The sequence below is a fragment of the Galleria mellonella genome, unplaced genomic scaffold, assembly GCF_026898425.1.
Source record: "Galleria mellonella isolate WM207_F2 unplaced genomic scaffold, CSIRO_AGI_GalMel_v1 utg643, whole genome shotgun sequence".
Lineage (NCBI taxonomy): Eukaryota > Metazoa > Arthropoda > Insecta > Lepidoptera > Pyralidae > Galleria > Galleria mellonella.
This window is the reverse complement of record NW_026442135.1, coordinates 775,429-800,071: the sequence shown is the minus strand read 5'-3', so window position 1 is coordinate 800,071 and position 24,643 is coordinate 775,429. Positions and strand designations below refer to the sequence as shown.

General features: G+C 40.4%; 1 protein-coding gene across 3 annotated transcripts in view; it reads right to left on the bottom strand.

Moving 5' to 3' along the window:
- The window catches only part of LOC113511207 (NACHT and WD repeat domain-containing protein 2), a 67,116-nt gene that overhangs the window by 6,650 nt on the left and 35,823 nt on the right, over positions 1 to 24,643 (bottom strand). For 2 of the 3 annotated variants that reach the window (XM_026894825.3, XM_031912061.2), the window contains 22 exons: positions 21,867 to 22,018; positions 19,012 to 19,200; positions 18,356 to 18,523; positions 16,220 to 16,370; positions 14,908 to 15,064; positions 14,162 to 14,326; positions 13,848 to 14,026; positions 13,226 to 13,318; positions 12,103 to 12,231; positions 11,877 to 11,982; positions 11,311 to 11,473; positions 10,708 to 10,916; positions 10,121 to 10,379; positions 9,371 to 9,552; positions 7,290 to 7,366; positions 6,187 to 6,735; positions 4,413 to 4,530; positions 3,635 to 3,764; positions 2,636 to 2,708; positions 2,082 to 2,218; positions 1,303 to 1,503; positions 576 to 710 (listed from right to left, as the gene is read on the bottom strand). In XM_026894825.3, coding sequence (XP_026750626.1) covers positions 576 to 710; positions 1,303 to 1,503; positions 2,082 to 2,218; positions 2,636 to 2,708; positions 3,635 to 3,764; positions 4,413 to 4,530; positions 6,187 to 6,735; positions 7,290 to 7,366; positions 9,371 to 9,552; positions 10,121 to 10,379; positions 10,708 to 10,916; positions 11,311 to 11,473; positions 11,877 to 11,982; positions 12,103 to 12,231; positions 13,226 to 13,318; positions 13,848 to 14,026; positions 14,162 to 14,326; positions 14,908 to 15,064; positions 16,220 to 16,370; positions 18,356 to 18,523; positions 19,012 to 19,200; positions 21,867 to 22,018 — 3,722 coding nt within the window. Of the gene's footprint in view, positions 1 to 575; positions 711 to 1,302; positions 1,504 to 2,081; positions 2,219 to 2,635; positions 2,709 to 3,634; positions 3,765 to 4,412; positions 4,531 to 6,186; positions 6,736 to 7,289; positions 7,367 to 9,370; positions 9,553 to 10,120; positions 10,380 to 10,707; positions 10,917 to 11,310; positions 11,474 to 11,876; positions 11,983 to 12,102; positions 12,232 to 13,225; positions 13,319 to 13,847; positions 14,027 to 14,161; positions 14,327 to 14,907; positions 15,065 to 16,219; positions 16,371 to 18,355; positions 18,524 to 19,011; positions 19,201 to 21,866; positions 22,040 to 24,643 lie in introns of all 3 variants that reach the window. The other variant, XM_031912060.2, reaches the window with a different exon arrangement.

The following is a 24,643-nucleotide window of genomic DNA, read 5'->3' as shown; positions in this document are numbered from 1 at the left end:
CTTTAATTTTATAGGCCTCAAATATTCATATATTTCTCAAAATAAACTCAAAATTTATAGGTCTATAAGTCTATTGTTAAATAAACAACCTATTAATCAACAACGTTTTATCTGTAAGTATGTTATTTTTCACAAGATTGTATGTATGTATATAATTAATTTCGGCGAACTTATTTCATTAAAGTCTTGCTAGCTAATGTTGAGAAAGGACCAGAGGGCCTACCATGAAATGTTTTCCGAAATTTCGGAGTCAAACGAAACAGAAATTTGATGTTAAAATTACATAATACATGCTGTTTGGAAATATTAAATATGTTAAAATATTGTTCCTTTGGACTTTTATGATAGGATGTATGACGAACGAAATGTTACACTCCATTTATTGGTCCGATTTTGGTATAAACAAAAACACGAAATTGTGTCCGAAATTTCGGAATTTCATTTCATGGTAGACTGGCAGTTTTATTGTAACTTATGTTAAATCGCTGCGATTAGATATTATGAACAAAAGTGGAGGTGTATTGAAAAATCCTTTAAAGGTATTGTATGAGATATCTAGTAGGATGTATAGCAACCTGCGTGGAGGTCCCAGAGGCGGACGGAGAGGTCCCGACAGGAGTGGTCGGCAGACATGAGCACGCCGCCCGACTTGGCCAGCCGCAGCAGCGACGGCGCCGCCACGTGCCCGCGCAGCGTCAGCCGACAGTTGCCTGACAAATTTATTTATTTAATAGTACATATACGTGTACAAGGCAGACTTAATGCGAAAAGAATTCTCTCCCAGTCATCCTTAGGAAAATGGTAGAATACTCGAATGCGGTACTAGTAATATACATACTAAAATTTACATATATATACAAGTATATATATATATATAAATAACAATTATATTTACACATATATAAAATGGAGCAATAACTACATGGGACAGATAAAGGAAACACTAGGCGTCATGTCGTATAGGGAGATAAAGGATATGGCCTGGGATAGAGCTGGCTGGAGGAAGATGCATGGATTAGTTGCACCGACAAGAGGAAACTCTTAAATGAAAACAAAAGATATATTATATACAAAAATGAGAATGGTAATACAATTCATCATCAGCAGGTAGATTGCGATAAACTGGTTGGCCATACCTGCTCTAGAGTATGTGATACGAGAGAAAAGTTGAGTAAAGAGAAGTAATATCTCTCTACTATTAAAAAACACGTTCATTTACACACAAACTCGTTGTAATTATTTGGCTATACATTATTACTAAACCCGAGAACGTTATTTTCTATTCCTTCATTTCAAACTCACCAGTGACCAGGTCCCAGACGAGTATTCTAGTGTCAGCCAGACCTGACACCACGCACCCATCCACCGAGCTGATTGCGAGCGCCACAGTGTCGCACCCCGGCTTCCACTTCTTGAATAACGTTCCCGATTGCAAGTCGTACACCACGATGAAGTTTGGACTGGGCTCGTCTAGTTCTCTGGACACCACGCACACATAGGAACCTGGGGGGTTTCATAATATGACACAAGTGTGTATGTTGTCGCCTTGGAGCAAAAATAGACATAGAGCAAAATTAAATAATCAAAATTGAACATGGGGCAAAATTTGATACTGGGTAAAAATAAGTACTTGTGATTATCAAATCACTATGATTTATAATTTTTTTTTATACAACATAGAATGGCAAACAAGCTGACGGCCCACCTGATGTAAAGTGGTAACCGTCGCCTATAGACATGAGCAGTACCATGGACATAACAGAGTATACTGTTTCGCCTATGATGCGTTGCCATTCCTGAGGACTCAGGTGTTATTCCTCTGTACCCAGTAAATTCACGCCTTATCCCACCGTTCAAACCGAAACACAGCCATGCAAACACAACTGCTTCACGGTAGAAACACGAATGGTACAGAGGCACCCAAGCAATCGACTTTTGTACAAAGTCTCCCTCTGGTTCCCTCATCTCATTCCTTCCTATGTCTTCAATATGGCTATCCTTATCTATGGTCCTGGTAAATAATGCAACGAAGAAAATGAAGTCACGGTCAAAAGCCAGTATATAATCGAAAATGTAAGTACCTTCGTAAGTGATGGCAGCCTTGGAGGTGATGAAGTCGTGATGCGGTATCCGCAGGTCGTAGAGCAGCTTGCGCGACGCCAGTGACCAAACCAGCAGTGGAAAAGGTTTCTGGGTCTCGTCACCGCATACAAGGATTCTAAACATAATAAGCCAAGGTTATTTTTTAATTTTTTAACAAACCTTGCAGTTGTAATAACTTAATAATTAACTATACATGACAACATTAAGCTAATAAGAAGCTACTGGGGGGAAAGGGATTGTTAGTAATGGAGACTGAGAATCCCATTGCTAGCAATATACCCAACCAGGTCGACCTCCTCACGGTTCCCCCTGGAAACTATCATGGTTAATTCCTGATGAATTCATCATGATGGGCTAACTGGCCTGTTTTCATTCTCATCTATCACCCTTCACTGGTGCTCCGCCAGCGTATCCCGTTGGCGCAGGCGGGTTACAATACCATTTTCACATATAAAAAAAAAAAAAAATAAGCAGCTACCACATATAGTTAATGAAAATTGAATTACAGTCTAGATAATTAATAAAGATATACCTTCCATCGCCCGACACCAATAAAGAATTGAGAAATCTATCTTCTCCAGCTTTGAATGTCGTAACGCAATCGCCTGGAAAAACAGAAGACAGCTTTACCAGAGGGAGACTTTGTACAAAAGTCGATTGCTTGGCCACCTCTGTTCCATTCGTGTTACAACCGTGAAGCAGTTGTGTTTGCATGGCTGTGTTTCGGTTTGAAGGATGGGATATGGCGTGAATTTACAGGGTACAGAGGAATAACACCTGAGTCCTCAGGAATGGCAACGCATGGGGGGTATCATGGGCGAAACAGTGTACTCTGTTATGTTTATGGTACTGCTCATGTCTATAGGCGACGGTTATCACTTTCCATCAGGTGGGCCGTCAGCTTGTTTGCTATTCTAAGTTGTATAAAACAAAAGATCTATATCAAACTTCTAATTTACGTTTGTCTGTCTAGTATCTCTGTCTGTTTAGTATTTACAATACAAGATGTATTGGCTTGATAATAAATGACAAAGACTTGTTTATTACTTATTGGTTTAATGATAGAGGCCGACATTAGTACAATGATGACGACATATATAGGTATATTAGCACTTATATGTATGTATTAAATGTGATATATCTTGTACCCAATAATAATTTTGCATGCTTTAGAATATAAGGCGAACATTTGTGCTTCACCTAATAGATCAATATCTGTAAAAAACAATGTAAAGAAATCTAAATCTAAAATCTATAATATTGAGAGAGGACGCGACACTAGTGATGCGCCGTTCCATTAGTGACGTGACCTTAACTACTTAAATCCACTTTGGGTTTGCTGGAAGAAAACTCTATCAGAGTTAAGCTCGCCTTTGTACATTTGTTTACCTCTGTCATATTTTTATAACTAATGTGTACAATAAAGTATTAAATAAATAAATAAATAAATAAATCTATATTCATAACACAAGAGAGCTAAAATAGTTGTGTGTGATATGAATGAAAATATACACAAACTTAATTAGCTTACCGCTTTCAATATTCATTAAGTTGACATACATCCTATTTCTAGAGAGCGCGACGAGGTGTTTGCTGTCGTGCAGTCCGTAGTATGGCATCTTTTGGTTCATAACTCCTTTTAATGCAACTAAGAATTTGCCCTGTAACAAGTTGTTAAATTATTTACATACTTACATACATATCTGTCACGCCTGTCTCCCATTAGGGTAGGCAGAAACAATGGAACGCCAAATGCTTCAAATCAAACAAACTTCTTTCGCTTCTTCCACATTCATCAATCTTTTCATACACGCTCGCCGGTTACGGGTACTTTTAATTTGGCCCTTCTTCAGCACGTCGCCTATTTGGTCGACATACGTCCGTCTAGGGCGGCCCCTATCGACATCTCCATTCATTCTTGCTCGATAAATCTCTTTCGTAATTCTTCTTTCATCCATTCTCTCCAAATGGCCGAACCAACGCAACATTCCTTTTTCGATTTTTGTTACTACATCGTCTTTCAGTCCACACTTGTCTCTAATCATAATTATTTACTTCGTTAATTATTAATTCGTTACGATTCGCTCGTTAGCGAATGCTCTTTAAAAGAAATAATAAATAAAGTTCATATATCGTGTGGTCCCGGCATAGAATACGCCATCCCTTCCTTTCCCGTGGGTGTCGTCGTTGGTTTTGGAATTAATGCACGAATCATAAATGATTTAGACCCATTACTTGTTTTAGACAATAGACTAATTAAAATAAATAACGGTTATTTATAAATATAAATTATAATAAATATATAATACCTGATCTAAATCGTACACCCTTAATTCCCTGCGGCATAGCACCACACATCTGTACTCGTCTATGGGGACGAGATTTATAGGATGCGTCACACCCACCAGCTTCCTCACTAGTTGGCACCTGAAAAATGCAATTTGTTTTTATACCAATGAGGTGGAAAACAAGCATACGGCCCACTTGATAGTAAGCGGTTACCGTAGCCTGCAATAGCAGGGGCATTGCGCGCGCGTTGCCGACCCTGAAGAAATCTCTTAACCCCTTTTTCGAAGATCTAGACTTTTGTACAAAGTCTACCAGAGGGAGACTTTGTACAAAAGTCGATTGCTTGGGTACCTCTGTCCCATTCGTGTTTCAACCGTGAAGCAGTTGTGTTTGCATGGCTGTGTTTCGGTTTGAAGGGTGGGATATAGCGTGAATTTACTGGGTACAGAGGAATAACACCTGAGTCCTCAGTAATGGCAACGCATGGGGGGTATCATGGGCGAAACAGTATACTCTGTTATGTCCATGGCACTGCTCATGTCTATAGACGATGACCACTTTCCATCAGGTGGGCCGTCAGCTTGTTTGCCATTCTAAGTTGTATACAAAAAAAATCTTTGAAGGCAATTATTCAACTGTATTTATTTGTCGTTTCGTAGTCTATAAAGAATAGTTATTTTAGCGAAACAGACTGTTGTTAGCTAATTATGGTATATTGTTCATAAAGATACATAAAGGCATATAATTATGTAATCTTAACATGCAGTACACACACCAACCCATACAGATATACCATACACACATACTTAACGCACACAAACACACTACACGCCGTCACCTAATGTTTTATAATATAAGCATTAGTAAAAAGGTACTGTTACTTCAGTTCACAATAAAGCAATGTAGTAAGAAAACGTGTCATTTGATTTTCTAAAACAGATCAAGCAAAATCATTTTTGAACCTTAAGTGCTACAACACAAACTATGTGTGGGGGGAAGGGATTGTTAGTAATGGGGATTAGCAACCCCATTGCTAGCAATAAACCCTATCAGGTGGATCTCCTCGCGGTTCCCCCTGGAAACCATCGTGATTGGTTTATTGTTGAATTTGTCACGATGGGCTAACTGACCTGCTTCACCCTCATCTATCATCCCTCACTGGTGCCCCGCCAGCGTATACCAATAGCGCAGGCGGGGCTACCATTCCATTATCATCCATTAAAAAAAAACACACACACTATATAGTTTAACCAGTCCCTTTAGACCAGTGTTTCCCAACCTTTTTTGTGCCATACCCCACTTGAACATTCCTAAAATTTTTATGCCCCCATACATAATTTTTTCCGACAAAGTTTACTTGACGACTCTAATTGCCTAGTTGATATTTTGGTAACGTCAAACGAAATTATACCTAATAAATATTTACAGCATTTTTTTTTTATTTACTTTTTTTATTAAATTTGTCACCGATATCTTCTCGTAGCATTGCATTTAAATGGCTCGGAGCAAGAGGGTTAAAATAGCTTCGAGTCCATTTTTTAATTGCCCCCCCCCCCTTTGACTATCAATTTGCTCCCCTGTGGGGCTTGGGTCCCACGTTGGGAAACACCGCTTTAGACAAATGACAAAGGAATCTATAATGTTGATTAGTGCTCAAATGTTAAAGAACAGGACACCGGACACTACCATCTTACTGTATCTGGTAGCAGTTACTAGAGCTAATGAATTATTTGGGTAGATTTGTTTGCTACTTATTTAGAAGGACATGGTATGAGAATCCAATATAATACGTACTTGGTGACATCCCAAACGCATATCTCCTCTCGCTCCGTGGAAATCGTCGCCACAAACTTCCCTCTCGTGTCGAATCGTACAATCAGATCGTACGTCTTACTATCAAACCCTTCCACCATAGACAAGTCTCTTTTTTCTTTATTCTCGACGATTTTGTAGAAGCCCTCGTTTGCGGGATAGAATGTTGGCACTGGTGGCTCCCATATCTCTTTGGACCAGTTCTGAACGATCTCACTTTTGATTGGTATCCCTTCTCTTTGTCGTTTCTCCATCGTCGTTCGCAGAAGACCGTAAAATTGTCTATGGTCGTAGTCCAAAGCGTACGAGTGTACTTCGAACACCTCTTTGAGTAACTGTATATGTTCCGGTTGAGGGTCTATGTGGACTAAGTCCAGATCTTCGAGGAAGTGGCTGCAGTCTGTGGCGGCTAATTTGTCGTATACGTAAGATAAGTCCGTGAAGTAAGGCTGGTTGGCGAATGTTTCTGGTTCGTCCTTGTACAGGTGATAGTGTTGATAGGGTATCTCGTCTAGTTTCCGAGTGTTGTAACTGAAATTAAAGAATAATTTGGGTACTAAATGAAAATAGAAATGAGAACTGTGTGCGAGTGATCCACCGTCCTTACGTATAAGGATAGAAGTGACGCGTAATTTTTTTTATTGTTCTTAAGACTTAATTGTGCTAGTACGTATGTATAAAATATAATATAACGCTCGAGGTAAGGCGAAAGTGCAATTTGATGATGTACTATTATCGGTTGCTCAACGGCGGAATAGACAATCCTGCAACTCTTAGCCGTTGTTCTTTGTACGCACCTCAACGCTGGATGCGATTGCGTGCTTATCGACTACTATCGGCACCGCCGGTTCGCACTTGTACTGCTCAGTTTGCTCCCACTTATCAAGTTATTTCTCTGCTCAATTCTCTGATTGCTCAGCAGCCAGATATTGACATATTTAATTACAAAATAAATATATTTTTAAAATGTTGTACAAAATTTGTAAGTTTGTAAAATAAAACTATGGCTCACTGCACATTTTGGGAAACTGTAAGTGTGGTGAGTAATTTTCTAATAAATAAATAAATAAATAAATAACACGTACCATTCTTCAGAAAATTTGTTCTCCTGCGATATCAGACGTCCCGCCATTTTAGGATCATTTTCTTTATACCACACACCCTGAAACGATAAACCTTATATTGTAATTATACATCTTATAATTTGAATTTTCAGAAATATTATAAAATCGATTTTGAGTTTAATAAATAAGAATCTGCGTAGATGTTCGCAGTCGGCGAGGTAGCGGTCGCGCGCGTGCTGCGCGGGCGGCCGGTCGGCCAGTGGGAGCTACGCTAGCAGTAGTGCGAGCGGCCGTACCTCGTAGTAGTGCAGCAGGGCGCGGCGCACGCGCGGCTCGCAGTCGGCGAGGTAGCGGTCGCGCGCGTGCTGCGCGGGCGGCCGGTCGGCCAGTGGGAGCTACGCTAGCAGTAGTGCGAGCGGCCGTACCTCGTAGTAGTGCAGCAGGGCGCGGCGCACGCGCGGCTCGCAGTCGGCGAGGTAGCGGTCGCGCGCGTGCTGCGCGGGCGGCCGGTCGGCCAGTGGGAGCTACGCTAGCAGTAGTGCGAGCGGCCGTACCTCGTAGTAGTGCAGCAGGGCGCGGCGCACGCGCGGCTCGCAGTCGGCGAGGTAGCGGTCGCGCGCGTGCTGCGCGGGCGGCCGGTCGGCCAGTGGGAGCTACGCTAGCAGTAGTGCGAGCGGCCGTACCTCGTAGTAGTGCAGCAGGGCGCGGCGCACGCGCGGCTCGCAGTCGGCGAGGTAGCGGTCGCGCGCGTGCTGCGCGGGCGGCCGGTCGGCCAGTGGGAGCTACGCTAGCAGTAGTGCGAGCGGCCGTACCTCGTAGTAGTGCAGCAGGGCGCGGCGCACGCGCGGCTCGCAGTCGGCGAGGTAGCGGTCGCGCGCGTGCTGCGCGGGCGGCCGGTCGGCCAGTGGGAGCTACGCTAGCAGTAGTGCGAGCGGCCGTACCTCGTAGTAGTGCAGCAGGGCGCGGCGCACGCGCGGCTCGCAGTCGGCGAGGTAGCGGTCGCGCGCGTGCTGCGCGGGCGGCCGGTCGGCCAGTGGGAGCTACGCTAGCAGTAGTGCGAGCGGCCGTACCTCGTAGTAGTGCAGCAGGGCGCGGCGCACGCGCGGCTCGCAGTCGGCGAGGTAGCGGTCGCGCGCGTGCTGCGCGGGTGGCCGGTCGGCCAGTGGGAGCTACGCTAGCAGTAGTGCGAGCGGCCGTACCTCGTAGTAGTGCAGCAGGGCGCGGCGCACGCGCGGCTCGCAGTCGGCGAGGTAGCGGTCGCGCGCGTGCTGCGCGGGCGGCCGGTCGGCCAGTGGGAGCTACGCTAGCAGTAGTGCGAGCGGCCGTACCTCGTAGTAGTGCAGCAGGGCGCGGCGCACGCGCGGCTCGCAGTCGGCGAGGTAGCGGTCGCGCGCGTGCTGCGCGGGCGGCCGGTCGGCCAGTGGGAGCTACGCTAGCAGTAGTGCGAGCGGCCGTACCTCGTAGTAGTGCAGCAGGGCGCGGCGCACGCGCGGCTCGCAGTCGGCGAGGTAGCGGTCGCGCGCGTGCTGCGCGGGCGGCCGGTCGGCCAGTGGGAGCTACGCTAGCAGTAGTGCGAGCGGCCGTACCTCGTAGTAGTGCAGCAGGGCGCGGCGCACGCGCGGCTCGCAGTCGGCGAGGTAGCGGTCGCGCGCGTGCTGCGCGGGCGGCCGGTCGGCCAGTGGGAGCTACGCTAGCAGTAGTGCGAGCGGCCGTACCTCGTAGTAGTGCAGCAGGGCGCGGCGCACGCGCGGCTCGCAGTCGGCGAGGTAGCGGTCGCGCGCGTGCTGCGCGGGCGGCCGGTCGGCCAGTGGGAGCTACGCTAGCAGTAGTGCGAGCGGCCGTACCTCGTAGTAGTGCAGCAGGGCGCGGCGCACGCGCGGCTCGCAGTCGGCGAGGTAGCGGTCGCGCGCGTGCTGCGCGGGCGGCCGGTCGGCCAGTGGGAGCTACGCTAGCAGTAGTGCGAGCGGCCGTACCTCGTAGTAGTGCAGCAGGGCGCGGCGCACGCGCGGCTCGCAGTCGGCGAGGTAGCGGTCGCGCGCGTGCTGCGCGGGCGGCCGGTCGGCCAGTGGGAGCTACGCTAGCAGTAGTGCGAGCGGCCGTACCTCGTAGTAGTGCAGCAGGGCGCGGCGCACGCGCGGCTCGCAGTCGGCGAGGTAGCGGTCGCGCGCGTGCTGCGCGAGCGCCTGGTCGCGCCAGCGCGCGGCGCCGCCGGCCCCCCAGCGCAGCCAGGGCGCCAGCAGCGCCGCCAGCTGCGGCCAGAACAGCGACGCCGGCGCCCACGGCACTGCGCCGCCCGCCGCCGGTCACCACACGTGTTAGTTTAAACGATACGCACGAGCGCCGCGCCGCCGTGTACAAACGGTGCGGTTTTCACACACCGCTGTATGCGCAGCGGCTTCCGCGGTAAAACACGGTTAATACATTTGTGTGTGAAAACCACGGAGCATTTGCAACGGTGACGTGGCTCGTGCCTTGATCTAGATATATTTTTTTATATATTGTCTTATATAACGCACCTACTGTGTATTTTAAGTAGAACTTTTTATATGCCAATGTTACCAAAAGATTAGAAAGTTGATGCAGCATAATATTTTCGAAAAGGTGCAAGAGTCTTAGTTTTAGTATTAAGAAATACAAATCTGATGCATTATTTCCATACATCTACATACTTATTTTCAATAGAATACCCCTAAAAATACATGTGCATGATACAATACACATACATAATTTCCTATCTTCGCTTCTTTATTCCTTTTAAATTTTTCTTCGTTTAATTTTAAGATGTTATATTACACTAAAAATTGAATGAAAATAACAAGAACTTTATTAAAATAGTTATTTAACAAACTTACAATATGTTTCTTCGCTTCTAAATAGTTCATCATGTGCTAACATATCTAATATTTCCGTGTCATCTAGTCCTCTCCGTGATGCTGTCAGTAAGGCTAAACAGTTCTTCACTCTCTCAGCTCCAAGTGCCGCTTCTGTCGTTATTAGGATTTGGGTCAGTTGACCTTCCAGGTCCTCACAGATGACTAGTTCAGGTGCTGTTTCAGGTTCAGACTGCTCAGTGAAGGTCTCGGCCGAGAGTGATATTTGCCAAGCTAAGATCTGGAATTGAGAATTATTAATGGAAATATTTATTGAACTTGCATTATATTTTACCATAACTATAACGATAAAATAGATTGGTGTTTTTTGTGAAAAAGAAAGGTAATTGGAAATAGTGTTGTGTAAATTAAAATTTGAAGCGAGTAAAATATTTTCTTTGATATTAAAAAAACCCAGTTTGATTATGTTGAATTTATTTCCATAAATCAAATATAAAATAATATTATAAATAATAACATTTGTTCATATGTAGTCTCATAGAAATCCGACGATAATGTTTGGTTCCAAGTATTCTGAACCAATTTCATTTACTACTTAAAGTACTTGCCTTGGCGTAAAGTGGTAGGGTACATTTTTGTACAGCTTTCACTGCAGCTTCAGGTGGCGATGCTGCTCCCGTCTTGCTGTAAGTAGCGGCACAAGCAGTAAGAACTGCTTTGGCCTCTTCGGGTCCTACCGGAGGAGCTCGCACTACTTTTGGTCCATCTTCAGACGAGAGCACTGCCATGATTGCAGAACTAGATGGTTCGTCGGTTTCTAAAATGTGTGAGAATGATAATATAAATAAAATCATGTAGAATATAGATGCTGATTTTGAGAAACTAGATTGACAATTTGATGTTATAAATACCAAAAAGCTGATCCAATATAAAAATAATTCTTTGTTATAAAATAGAAAATTAAACCTGAAATTTTATTCAGTCTGAAGCAATTTGTAGTAAAGAATAAAAAAGAATAAATAAAACCACTGAAAAATGTTGAAGAGCATACAATTATTTCTTTTAAAAGAACTTTCATACAATTATTTTTAAAATTAGGCAATAATTTTTTCTATACATTTATGTAGGTGTATTTTGATTGAAACATAATTTGTTTTTTGTTTCAATGAATAAAGGGCTTGACTCGCCTAGTTCTAGTTTCGCATACAAACCTTCAGTAACAGTGACAATCATTTTGACATTATCAGGTAGCCGCGAAGGTAGCCAGCGTGCGCCTCTCAACGCATCCGCTCCAACCACCGCTAATAGAACTGGTCGTGCGCGCCCCAAAGCTGATAATAAACGCGTCAGCGTAGCTGACAGAGATGGTACATCCTGAAAATTAGATAATGTGGCTTCATTACTTATTATATTCATTAATCAGTCTACTACAGAAACTTTTTAATTTAATACATGTGCGTGGATACATAATTTATCATTGATTTGAATAAAGCGTTTAAACAAGTCATTTAGGTTTATTTGTGTTAAAAAATAACATTAATTTACTAATATATCTAATAGATAGTGTAATATAATTGCATATTTAGAACGAATATATAAAGTAAACAATCGTATTTAAGTGTAATCAAGCAAATAACATAATAAGGTTTGGAGTATCTCAAGGACTACATCTCGGCCCCCAACTACTATAATATAGTAAATAATGCAAAATAACTGTATTTTTTGTTTATATATTATTTAAAGTTTATATTGTTTGTTATATTAATATATTACTTACATTACGTCCCCTGTATACGGTGCCTGTATGCAAAACGTGACATTGGTCCACAATAGATTTTAGCAATAAATGCGAGCTACTTGATTGTGAGGTTAAACCCACGAATCTGCAAAAAAATATGCATTGTTTTAGAAACATTATTAAATGCTCCACATTACGTATATATGTATGTGTTCAATTTCAAGATAAGCTAGATAGAGTAGCGGATAGGTTTTGCATCACTGACCTGATGATGAGCGCGAGGTCCTGCTGGCAGGCGGGCGCGAGGCTGGCCGCTCGTGCCACTAGTGTGGCTTTACCGCAGCCAGCGCCTCCTATTAGCGCCAGCGGCACATTGCTATCCCCCGTCATGTATCTGTCACATTATATAGATTATATTATTGTCTATATTTTTAACTATATATATATATATATATATATATATATATATATATATATATAACTAATTATAATTATTGTTAAACCTCTTGCTGAATCATTAGAACATAGATTAATGGCATTTTACTTTTTACGACCACTAATTAGCCATAAACAAATATGGCAGAAAAGCAGAAATATAAGTACATTCTCAATTTTTTTTTCTTAGTAAAGAAGTTATGTTTATATACTAGTCGAGTTCATGACTTCGTCCCTCTAGTGATTGAAAATGTTTGCAAAATATTTGTTTACAATATTTTAATTTTTTTAAATGGTCATCATCATCATCATCATATCAGCCTTTAACTGTTCACTTCTAAACATAAGCCTTCTCCTTGGGGCGTTCTGTCAGTAGTTGCTACGCTTGGCGGGCGGATTGGCAATCGCACTTAGGCTTTAGAGATATTTTAGGAAGGACGCCGCTACCTATCCCTCGCCCTCCCATAGTCGACTCTTACGACATCCACGGGAAAGGAAGGGGAAGCCTATTCTATGCCGGGTCCACACGATTATTAGGACTACATATTTTTAAAATTGCATAGGCTACTTATCAATATGGTTAATTAATATTCCTGTTATAAAAATAAAATTGCGGGTAATCCCGTTTTTTTTTTGATAATTTATTCAATAATTGATACCTGCTGGGTTCATTATTTGACCACTTCTTAGCAAAATGTATACAAAGGATATCTTGTGTTATGAGATAACAGGCAACGAACAGACCCTAGCCAATACCGAAAAGTTCATATCCAAAATTGGCCCGACTGGGAACCAACAAGGGATCTCATTTACGCAGAACATCGTGCCTACTATTGCGCCACAAAGGTCCTCATTTATAAAGCTAACTCTTCTTTGTTCTAAATATATATTTTTTTAAAGTTTCGTTAACAAGAATCGTGTTCTTTATACGATAAAATGACAAACAAACTCACGTTTTGAGCTCATTCAGTGTGATCTCCCTGTTGGACGTGCACTGCGCTGCCTTTTGACAAAACGACAGATGCTCGTTGATTTCGTCGAATAAACTGCCATGAAAGAATGGTATTATTTATTTATGTCTCCTCACAAACAACTTAAATTTACACATAGGTATTTAGGATAAGATAAAATTAAAATAATATGGAACTCTGCTATTTATTTATGTATTTATTTATTAGAAACCAACGGCGTTACAGTTAATATTTACAGACTAGTATTTAAAATATTAAGGCTAATAACAGGTTTCTTATTTTTATAAAAGTACAAAATTGGTTTGCGCAAAAAAAGAAAAGTACAATAAAGCACACACACATACACTCACACCATGCAAATACAATCACACCGACCCTAAGATTTTACTTAATTACCTAATTAACCTATTGATTCATTGATTCATAGTTCTTACAACAAGCTTCTTAAATGTCAATTTAGATTGAAAGAATAGATCCACGTCACTAAATTCATTATTATATACTCGAGGAATTATATGCTATGAGGAGCAGGTGTCTGTAATAAATTAAAACCTGTAGTTTAGATGAATTTTATAAAAATTTATAGAAATTTCGTATGTTATACCTGGTAGGTATGCCATTATATCCGGCGGGCACTTCGTTCTCGGCGATGAGCGTATCGAGCAGCGCGTCGAGCCGCTCGCCGAGCGCCGAGCGGACGCCCTCCGTGTACTCGTCCTCGCCGCCGGGCGCGGACCGGCCACGGATACTGGCGCGGATTATGTTCCTCTCGCTCAGGTGGAGCTGTGCAGAGGGCGGAATGAGAAGACTGGAGACTTGAAAAATATTCATTAGGAGGAGCATTCCTGGTAGTTACGACACTTAGCCTCGTGGAATTAACTGAGAAGATAGAGTATCAGATTTCTGGTAGACACATACCTTAAGGTCTTTCTGGAGGTTGTTGAGCCGTCGCTGCAGCTCATGGTGATGGGCGGCGGAGGCATCAGCACCTTCCGGCGGCGGGTCCGCTGTAGCGCCCGCGCGGCACACCCACACGCAGCGTCGTGCTGCTTCCACACTCAGCAACACCGTGTGTTGCACCTCCTGCATACGATACCATAAGATTATATTTCGTCATCCAGGAGAAGATTGTTAAGGATTTTTTTTCAAGCATAACCTCACCTGCACTGCCGATAATATACATTTGCAAAATTTTATTACAATTGGCTTGAGCGGTTTTGCAGAGTAGTCTTAACGAATATTGTGATAAGAGATTTTTGTGCATTAATATGTACGGATATAACCATAACCTGAGGTATAATAATTAAAGTTTAAAATCAGTGTATACATAAACATTTTTTTTACAACATGAAACCACATCGTCCTAAGAGAACACAGGAACAATATGAATAAATATACATAAATGCGATCAACCGAAAAAAGATTATATGTTTCTCAATGATTGGCTGCATTATTCCGGTTCATTATTTTTTAAAGTAATCAAATTGCTCTTACAAATTACTGTATTTGCTGTCTCGATCTAGATATTATTTATTTAAAATTACTACTAAATAGCAATACTGATCACCAAAAAAGAATCATTAATAGTGTGTTTTAAATAAACTTTTCCCTTGTTTTATGATCCTTCGAGCCGGATAGCTTAAAAATAAGTATTGCTCACTGACCTGCTCCACAACGGTGGTGAGGTAAGCATCACAAGCCTCTTGCGGTAGCGTTCTGACCAGGACATTGAGGGTTTTGGCCATCTCGCGACGCCAGCGCGCTGGTGCCCCTCTCACCAACCGATAGCACGGTGGAGTTGTGCTTGCATCTAGACTGTACCTGGGAAGTCAATTTTGATTATTAATAATAAAAAAAAATCATTGCATATACTCTTATCTTAATAGTGTTACGTAGCGAGAAGGTTTGGGTACCAAGGGGTGAATTAATGCAATGAAATCAAAGAAATACAATTTATTTTAAGGCTTACTTCAGAAACGATTACGATGTTACGAGACATCAATTAAACAGCCTACCTACTACATCTCTATACGTGTTTAAAAATGGCCAGAATTTTTATCGTATCACCAATGAGACTGATTATAATTGCTCCTCTCTATCTATAGGTTGGCTGGAAGAGATTGCTCTTAGCGATATTATGTCGCTTTTAGGAATAGCGATAAAGTCACCCGTTGTTTTCTCAGTGTGATCTTTTTTTTTTTTCAAGATTCAAGATTTATTTATTTGTAAAACATGCGTATAAATACATGTAGATGTTGACAATATAATAACGTTCGACATATTTAGCCTGTACGGCATACAAAAATATGTGGTTACACAGATAGTTCACATTATACATCAAGTCCATTTTATACCATTAATCGCCATCACATTCCAATTTTAAATACATTTAAATAAATAATAATTGTCAGGCAAGAATAAAAGAACGATGTTACAATGATGTTAATAAATATAAGTAAATATTCGTTTTTATCATTAAAGAATTCACATACATTATAATAACATTTATCAATTAAGATTTTTTTTAATTTTTACTTAAATACATTAGTTGGTGCATCCTTTATAGATTTTAGTATGTTATTATAGATTTTTGGTGCCATACATAATATACTATCGTGCATAAGTTTTTTCTGTAATTGTTTGTATTTATAATAAGTTTGTTACTGTAATCAGAGAGAGGAGGAGAGGAAACAATAAATAGTATCGATCTATCTATCTATTGCTCATAATAACATTGATAAAAGAACCTCTCAAGATTTGTTTTAGTTTCTATTGGAATGGATATTTTAGTAATTTAGTAGGAGGAGTCTTAGGAGCATTACTGTGTTCGTCATTTTATGATGTAAATGGCATTGTTCAAGTCTCTAGTCGACGGTTACCACCTTCCATCAGATGGTAGACACATTTTGATGGTTACAATTTGCCTTTTAAACTTTGCAAAAATTTTCAATTACCGATTACGAAGATGGTATTTACCATTTATTTAAGAGTGCTTTATCATTTTCGTCTTCAGCGGCTTCGAGTGCGGCCTTAAAGTCTGCACACTCCAGTGTGTGAGGCAACAGTGGCGTGCCCAGTCCCGAGTTCAGGAACAGTACGGGCACCACAGCACCGAGTTCTGATTGACCTGTAATATAACGCTTTTTATATCAACCTGTTAAATAACTTATATTGGGAGAAACGGATTATTAGTAATGAGGTCAAATAGCCCCATTACTAGCAGAATATAGTAACATATATACCTGACAGGTCGACCTCCACGTGGTTTCCCCTGGAAGTCATCGTGGCTAATTCTAGTTGAATTCGTCAGGATGGGCTAACTGATCTGCTTTCATCCTCATCAGTCATCTAGCACTTGTGCCCCGCTAGTGTATACCGATAGTGCAGACGGGGTTACCATACCATTATCATCCATTTAAAAAAATAACCTACATTATGGCGCGGGGGGGGGGGGGCGATAGAGACATCGGTAATAATAGGGTCCAATAAAAATGATAGCAACATACTTTATGAGGTCGATTAAGTAACTTAACTCCAGCCAATGTAATTACGTGGCCAAAGATACGCTGAATGTGATGCCAGCCTTAAGAAAATTAACGAATGAATGGTGGTAATTAGCCATTTCCAGCAAATTATCTATGTTTAAATCAAGTCCCTTGCTGAATAAGCACAATCAACCAATCGGGTGCTGAAGGTACCCTTACACATGACTTTTACTTTATCGATTAATATTTAAAGCAATGCATGGTCATGAAGATTACTGTATATTCTGAGGTTTCCTTTATGCTCTTCATGTTTACAGGGCATGATTTCCATCAAGATTAATTTAAATTGGATAAAACATATTCTATCGTCTTATTAACAAAGCTATCAGGTATAGGTACAGGTAGTTGTTACAACTAGAATTCGCGTGAAGGTATTTTACCAGAGGGAGACTTTGTACAATTGTCGTTTGCTTGGGCGCCTCTGTCTCATTCGTGTTTCTATCGTGAAGCAGTTGTGTTTGCATGGCTGTGTTTCGGTTTGAAGGGTGGGATATGGCAGTGAATTTACAGGGTATAGAGTAATAACACCTGAGTCTTCAGGAATGGCAACGCATGGTGGGTATCATGGGCGAAACAGTTTACTCTGTTATGTCCATGGTACTGCTCATGTCTATAGGCGACGGTTATCGCTTGCCATCAGGTGGGTCGTCAGTTTGTTTGCCATTGTAAGTTGTATAAATAAAAAAGTATTTCTTTCAGATATTAGAACTTTCAAGGCCACTTTAGTTGTACTTTTGTAGCACGAAAGATTCTGATACGGCCTTTTTTTATGGATGACAAATGGAATGGTAACCCCGCCTGTGCTATCGGTATACACTGGCGGAGCACCAGTGAGGGATAATTAGTGAGGATGAAAAGACAGGTCAGTTAGCCCATTGTGACAAATTTAATGACGATTTAATTCAGTCACGATGGTTTCCAGGGGGAACTGCGTGGAGGTCGACCTGATAAGGTATATTGACAGCGTCTTATGTGGCTTATTGTACGACGGCATTACGGGCCCTGGGTAGATGTTTCTTGAGCTGGTCACGAGCAAAGGGAAAGAGAGTTAGTAATGGGATCTAATAGTCCCAATGCTAGCAATATACCCTATCAGTTTGACCTCCGAACGATTTCCTCTGGGAATCACTGTACTTCATTTCTGGTGTATTCGTCATGATGAGAGAACTGACCTTAGTTCATCCTCACCTGTAATTACTCACTTATCATGCTGTACGTTGATAGTGCAGGCGGGGTTACCTTCTCGTCTTCGTCTAATAAAAAAGTACCCACAAGCTAGCTCCACATTGGTAGCGCAGGTGAAATTACCATCCTGTTATCATCCAAGTTTCATAGCTAACAATATATCCTGGCAAATCGACCTTCACGTGGTCCATTCTGGATACCATCGTGCTGAATTCCAGGTATATTTATCATGATGGGCTAACTGATCTACTGTCGATTATGCCAGCTTGACTCGCCTTTTCATTCCCACCCATCATTCCTCACTGGTACCCGCCAGCGTATACCGTTAGCGCAGGCGGGGTTACTATTTCATTATTATACATTAGCAGAAAAAAGTACTCACGAGCTAGCTCTGCAATACACAATACAGGGAACCGATGATCCCGCTGCTGTTCGAGCGGTGACCGCCAATGTAAGTCGGCGACGTGGATGCGCCATCCACGCCGCCGGGCGCGAACTCTCAGCCGAGCAGCCGCACCACATTGAAGCGCACCTTTTTCGGCACAGCAATCTGGGAAATACAAGAAGTACTACAAAGTTACAAAATCCTAGATTCTCATCAAATTTAACATCGTCATCATGATTATTGTTCCATAAATGGTGATGCAGTGTGGTCTTGACGTAGAACGAGCCACCTCTCCCTTTCTCGTAGGTTTCGTAAGAGGCAACTAAATAAATTTACTGGTTGAGGGATGGGCAGTAACGTTCTTCTTAAAATATCACCAGGCCTAACAGCGATTGGTTGATTTTTTTTATGCCACTGAGATGGCAAACAAGCATACGGCCCACCTGATGGTAAGTGGTTACTGTAGCCTATGAACGCCTGCAATACCAGAAGTATTAGGCGCGCGTTGCCGACCCTGAAGAAACCTCTTTACCACCCATTTGAAGAACTCCATGCTGTAGTCTCTTGGGAATACCTTCTTCATAAGAGAAAGATACTAGCCTACCATTAGCATGTTGGTCAGTCCCCTAAGATTAGAGAATGTTGAAGGTTACCTTGTGAGTCAGCAGCACACACGTACACGATCATCGCCCGCCGTCGCCGGGCGCGTTGGCTGGGCAGCCGGCCGAGGAGGTAGGACCGGTGCTCGTCCGGCAGCGCCGCCACGTTGGCCGGCATCGGTGGACCCTCCACATCCTCGCGGGGGGAAGCGCACGCCACCGGCGACGACAGCGAGATAGAATCTGACGGGGTAACAATATACGAATATTTTATACATGTAAAGTTTTATGACCACTTTTTCGTTTTGACATTTAGAAGTTTGAATATTTATTAGGAATTTAATTGAAATGAAATGAAATTAGTTTATTTGCATTAAACAGTCTTAAAATTATTACAAAAGCCACGTGATACTATTTTGGCACCTGTTTAATTGCCTTAAGCGTAGGCATGCAAATATTTACATTTTATAACAAAAGTGAATAACAAAATTGTGATTTAAATATATCATTTAAATTGTCATTACATATTAAAAGTCTTAAAATTAGTACAGACATAAAGGGTATCCCATTACTACTATTATAAATGAGAAAGTTTGTCAAGATGAATGGATGTTTGTTACTCTTTTGTGCAAAAACTACTGGACGGGTTTGAATAAAATTCGTCATATGGATAGATTTATATCCTAGGATATTTTATATACGTTCACGCAAGTGAAATAGGGGGAAGCAGCTAATAAATTATATTTTCTCAATTGTATAGGACACACAGGCATTGTTTACATTCGTATTAATCGAAACAACTATTGTTGATTATTGGCTTATATTTGATAAACATTTGAATTCAAAAGAACCAAATTTTATCATGGGGACAATATAGTTTAGAAAATATTAATTCATCTGTGTGGTCCCAGCATAGAATGAGCCACTCGTTTCTTTCTCATGGGTGTTGTAAGAGGTGACCAAGGAAACTTAATGTTCAAGGGATGGGCAACAATGTTCCTCTTAGGACACGAAAAGCCTGATTACAGTTGCCAACTCGTTTGCCAAACGTGGAAACTATTAGGCAAAACCCCCTAAGAGGTAGACCTATGTTTAGCAGTGGACAGTCAATGACTAATATAATGATCATGATGATACCTAGCTCAGAAAGATATATCTAAACAAAATTGGTGATGAATATGTAAAGCCAATTATATCAGAACTGTCTTTAAGACTAGTGTAAAAGTAATGGCGTCGATTGCAAAAAGAATTATTAAAATCTACTAAAGAAAAAAAATACAAACGAATCGAGGACCCTTCAGAAGTGGCTTGATCTCTGTGAAATATCATCAGAATTGATACGAAGATGGCGAGTGACATAAGCCGTGGTGGTCTACGAACAATGAGTTATTGTTACCGGCCAGTGACAAATGGACGGAGGCACATGATATTGGGCGTTCCGTTTCACGTTTTACTTCTGAAACGTTGAAACGGAAACCGTTTCGGTTCTGAATGAATAATAAGGGTAATTTAACATCGACATAGCTATAAGAGTCTTTCAGTATCGACACCCTAGCTATAAGTACACTTTCCCTTGCCTATCTGTGAGAGGCAATCTCTAAATATTTTTAAGAGTAGACTTGAAGAACATCTATCTTCATGGTAGTATATATATATATATATATATATATATATCAAGGTCGAGTTAGTAGAGGAAAGTATATTCGACGGTTAAAGGTCAATAACTCCTCACCAATATCTCCTTAACAACAGATTATCTATAATTATTATAGGTATCACTCTTTGAAATCAACATCCAGCAGCAGTATTTCCGAACCGATACGACGACATAACCTTCAAGAGAAGAGCATATTCCTTTTTAAAACGACGGCAGCACACCTGCAATATCATTGGTGTTGTAAGTGACCATAGGCGGCGGTAGTCACTTACCATCAGGTGAGCTGCATACTCGTTTGCCCCTTTGTTGTAAAAAAAAGGTATCTATGCCGTGTGGCCCCAGCATAGATTAATTAGGCCATCCCTTCCTTTCCCGTGGATGTCGTAAGAGGCGCCTAAGAGAACTTAATAGTTGAGGAATGGGCAGCACCATTCCTCTTCAAACATCACCAAAGCCTAACTGCATTGCTTGCTAAATCTGGCAACTACTGACCAACGCCCTTTTATGGGGGAGGCCTAAATTAATTAATTTATATTTAATTAAGGTGAGTTTAGGTACTTGATGCTTGATGTTGGGTGCTTGAATACAAAATGTGTGAAATCATTGTAATACTACCATTTTATTTTATTTATTTATTTATTCTTTATTGACCACATTACAAAAAAATGTCTGGTACAAAAGGCGGACTTAATACTATATAGCATTCTCTCCCAGTCAACCTTTGGCAAAACAGAAATTTTATTATGCGGTGAAAAAAATTACAACACATACAATAGAGAACTACTACACATTATGATTATATAAATATACATACATGAATACATTAAACAAATATTACATAAATATACAAATATGTAATAAAAATACCTACATACTTATAGGTTATATACGACAACACAAATATATATAACTTATTATACCACATTTTTAGCAATAAAATTCATTCATTCATACCGATTCAAGCGGGCATAGTCGCACTCATGGCGGTTAGTAGTTAATTATTATTAAAGACTTAGTCATTTTTGCTTTAGTTTACTATTTATTTATTTAATTAAATTTTATCGACCAATAAAATGTGAAATAAAAGGCGGACTTAATGCTACAGACATTCTCTACCACCTTAAGGATCTATCTGACGTATTTGCAAATATTTAGGATACTTAAGATGTTATACTGTATTGTTTAGGATATTAACTTAACAAACAGCTGGACACGGGATTTTTATATATTATGATATGAAATGTATAGACACCTGAGACGCTGGAGCCAACCGGCCTTGGTCCCTTGAGCTGAGGCTTCTTGTCCTTGATGGAGGGGGTGGGCTCGAGTAGGTGGTGCGCCGGCGGCGGCGGCTGCTCCGCGCTCGCGTCCACCGATGGCTTGGTGACGCGGTACGAGGGCGACCTGCGTGCACAACAGTTTGATCTACGCTATATTAATATGGTCAATTGAACAAGTAACGCTATATTAGTATGTTCAATTAAATAAGTAACGCTATATTAATACCTATGTTCAAATAAATAAGTAACGCTATATTAATATGTTCAAATAAATACGTAACGCTATATTAATATGTTCAAATAAATAAGTAACGCTATATTAATATGTTTAAATAAATAAGTAACGCTATATTAATATGTTCAAATAAATAAGTAACGCTACATTAATATGTTCAAATAAATAAATAACGCTACATTAATATGTTCAAATAAATAAGTAACGCTACATTAATATGTTCAAATAAATAAGTAACGCTACATTAATATGTTCAAATAAATAAGTAAGGCTACATTAATATGTTCAAATAAATAAGTAACACTACATTAATATGTACAAATAAATAAGTAACGCTACATTAATATGTTCAAATAAATAAGTAACGCTATATTAATATGTTCAAATAAATAAGTAACGCTACATTAATATGTTCAAATAAATAAATACCGCTACATTAATATGTTCAAATAAATAAGTAACGCTACATTAATATGTTCAAATAAACAAGTAACCCTATATTAATATGTTTAATTAAACAAGTAGTGTTATATTAATATGTTCAAATAAATAAGTAACGCTATATTAATATGGTCTATTAAACAAGTAACGCTATAATTATTATAGAACAAAATCTATATAACTGAGAGAAAACCGTTTTGATTATAAAAAATCATCGACATCGGTTCAGAACATGAGAATATATTAATAAATTCACATACATTAATTAACATACAAAAAATATTAAAATTTACATGAAAACGTATCTAATTGAGATATTTCTACTTTTTAAGTGTTTAAGGAACTTATGCAATTAACACACACACACACACACACACACACACACACACACACACACACACACACACACACACACACACACACACACACACACACGCACACGCACACGCACACACGCACACGCACACACACGCACACACACGCAGAGAGATACAAATCAGACAAAAACTTATAATACTCCTTTTTTACGTTAGGGGTAAAAAACACGTAGTCATACTACGCAGTCGTAGACATTCGTAGCAGAAGCTACAGGTCCGTGCCGGAAAGTCTACGCCGTAGCGCGCGTAGCCGTAAATTTACGAATGGCGTCACACATTAAGAATACGTAGAATACAATAAATTGATTCAGTAATTTGAATACCAATAAAGGCCGACCGAACTTCGATTTTCAGTGTACCTTAGGGACGAGATAGGGTTGGCACTTCATTTTAAGAGAATGCGAAAACCAATATAACCTTATTATGGAAAACAAACGAAAATATTTGTTTTGTTTCTAATCTTACAAAAGATTAACTTCAATTTTAACCCGTAGATTTTTAATTAATTACTCTGAGCTCTTGAGGGTGAGGAAATCCGTATTGTAATAAGTACATTAATGTATTGTAATAATAAATAAACAATAATTTCGAACCAGTTTTGATAATATTAAAAGTTACTTTATATATAGGTTTTTTTTTTATACAACTTAGAATGGCAACCAAGCTGACGGCCCACCTGATGGAAAGTGGTAACCGTCACCTATACACATGAGCAGTATACAGGACATAACAGAGTTTACTGTTTCGCCCATGATACCCCCCATGCGTTGCCATTCCTGAGAACTCAGGTGTTATTCCTCTGTACCCTATAAATTCACGCCATATCCCACCCTTCAAACCGAAACACAGCCATGCAAACACAACTGCTTCACGGTTGAAACACGAATGGGACAGAGGTATACAAGCAATCGACTTTTGTACAAAGTCTCCCTCTGGTAATGTACATGTATTTGTATTATTGTTTAACTTGTAACAACAAAAAGTGCATAAATAAATTAATTAATTTATAAAGAGTTTTCATTAATTAATTAATTATGTCACGACTGAAGTGAACTACTTCAGTTCCGTTCATTCCATGGATTAGAATTTTAAAATAAACACGAAAATTTCATGCCCTATTTTTTTTTAAACGACAAAATAAGCATCTTATCAGACTTTGACATTATATAATAACAGCGGCGTAGGATTGTGTACACAGAACTTCGGTATATAAAAGAAAAACATACAGTTAAAACTTCACAGAAATTTGCTCCAGTAAGCGGTATCGAGGCAGGGCCCTACTTATAGGCGTATTTAATGGGGGGCCAAGTCGGCCATGCCCACCTAAGAATTGTGTAGTAGCTATCCCAATATCTAAGTGAGGCGTGCGACATAATTTTGTATTAAGAATTCTGTAATTTTATATATATATATATATATTTGGATGTAGATCCGAGTACATTTTTACTGCGCGCTGGGCTCATAACCTATTGTAAATTTAATCAGCAGATGTATAGTCAAATATAATAGGTACATAGTCATATCTGAAAGTATATATACGTCTTTTTTAAGAGGCCAGGTCCACCCTGGAAAGAAATCTTGAATATAGCAACGACGCAAAAAAATGCCTGAGTAAGGCTCAGGCATTTTGTTGCGTCGGACAAATATAATGTTTACCAATAATATTGATTTGAAAAATGTTGGGTGAAATTGAAAC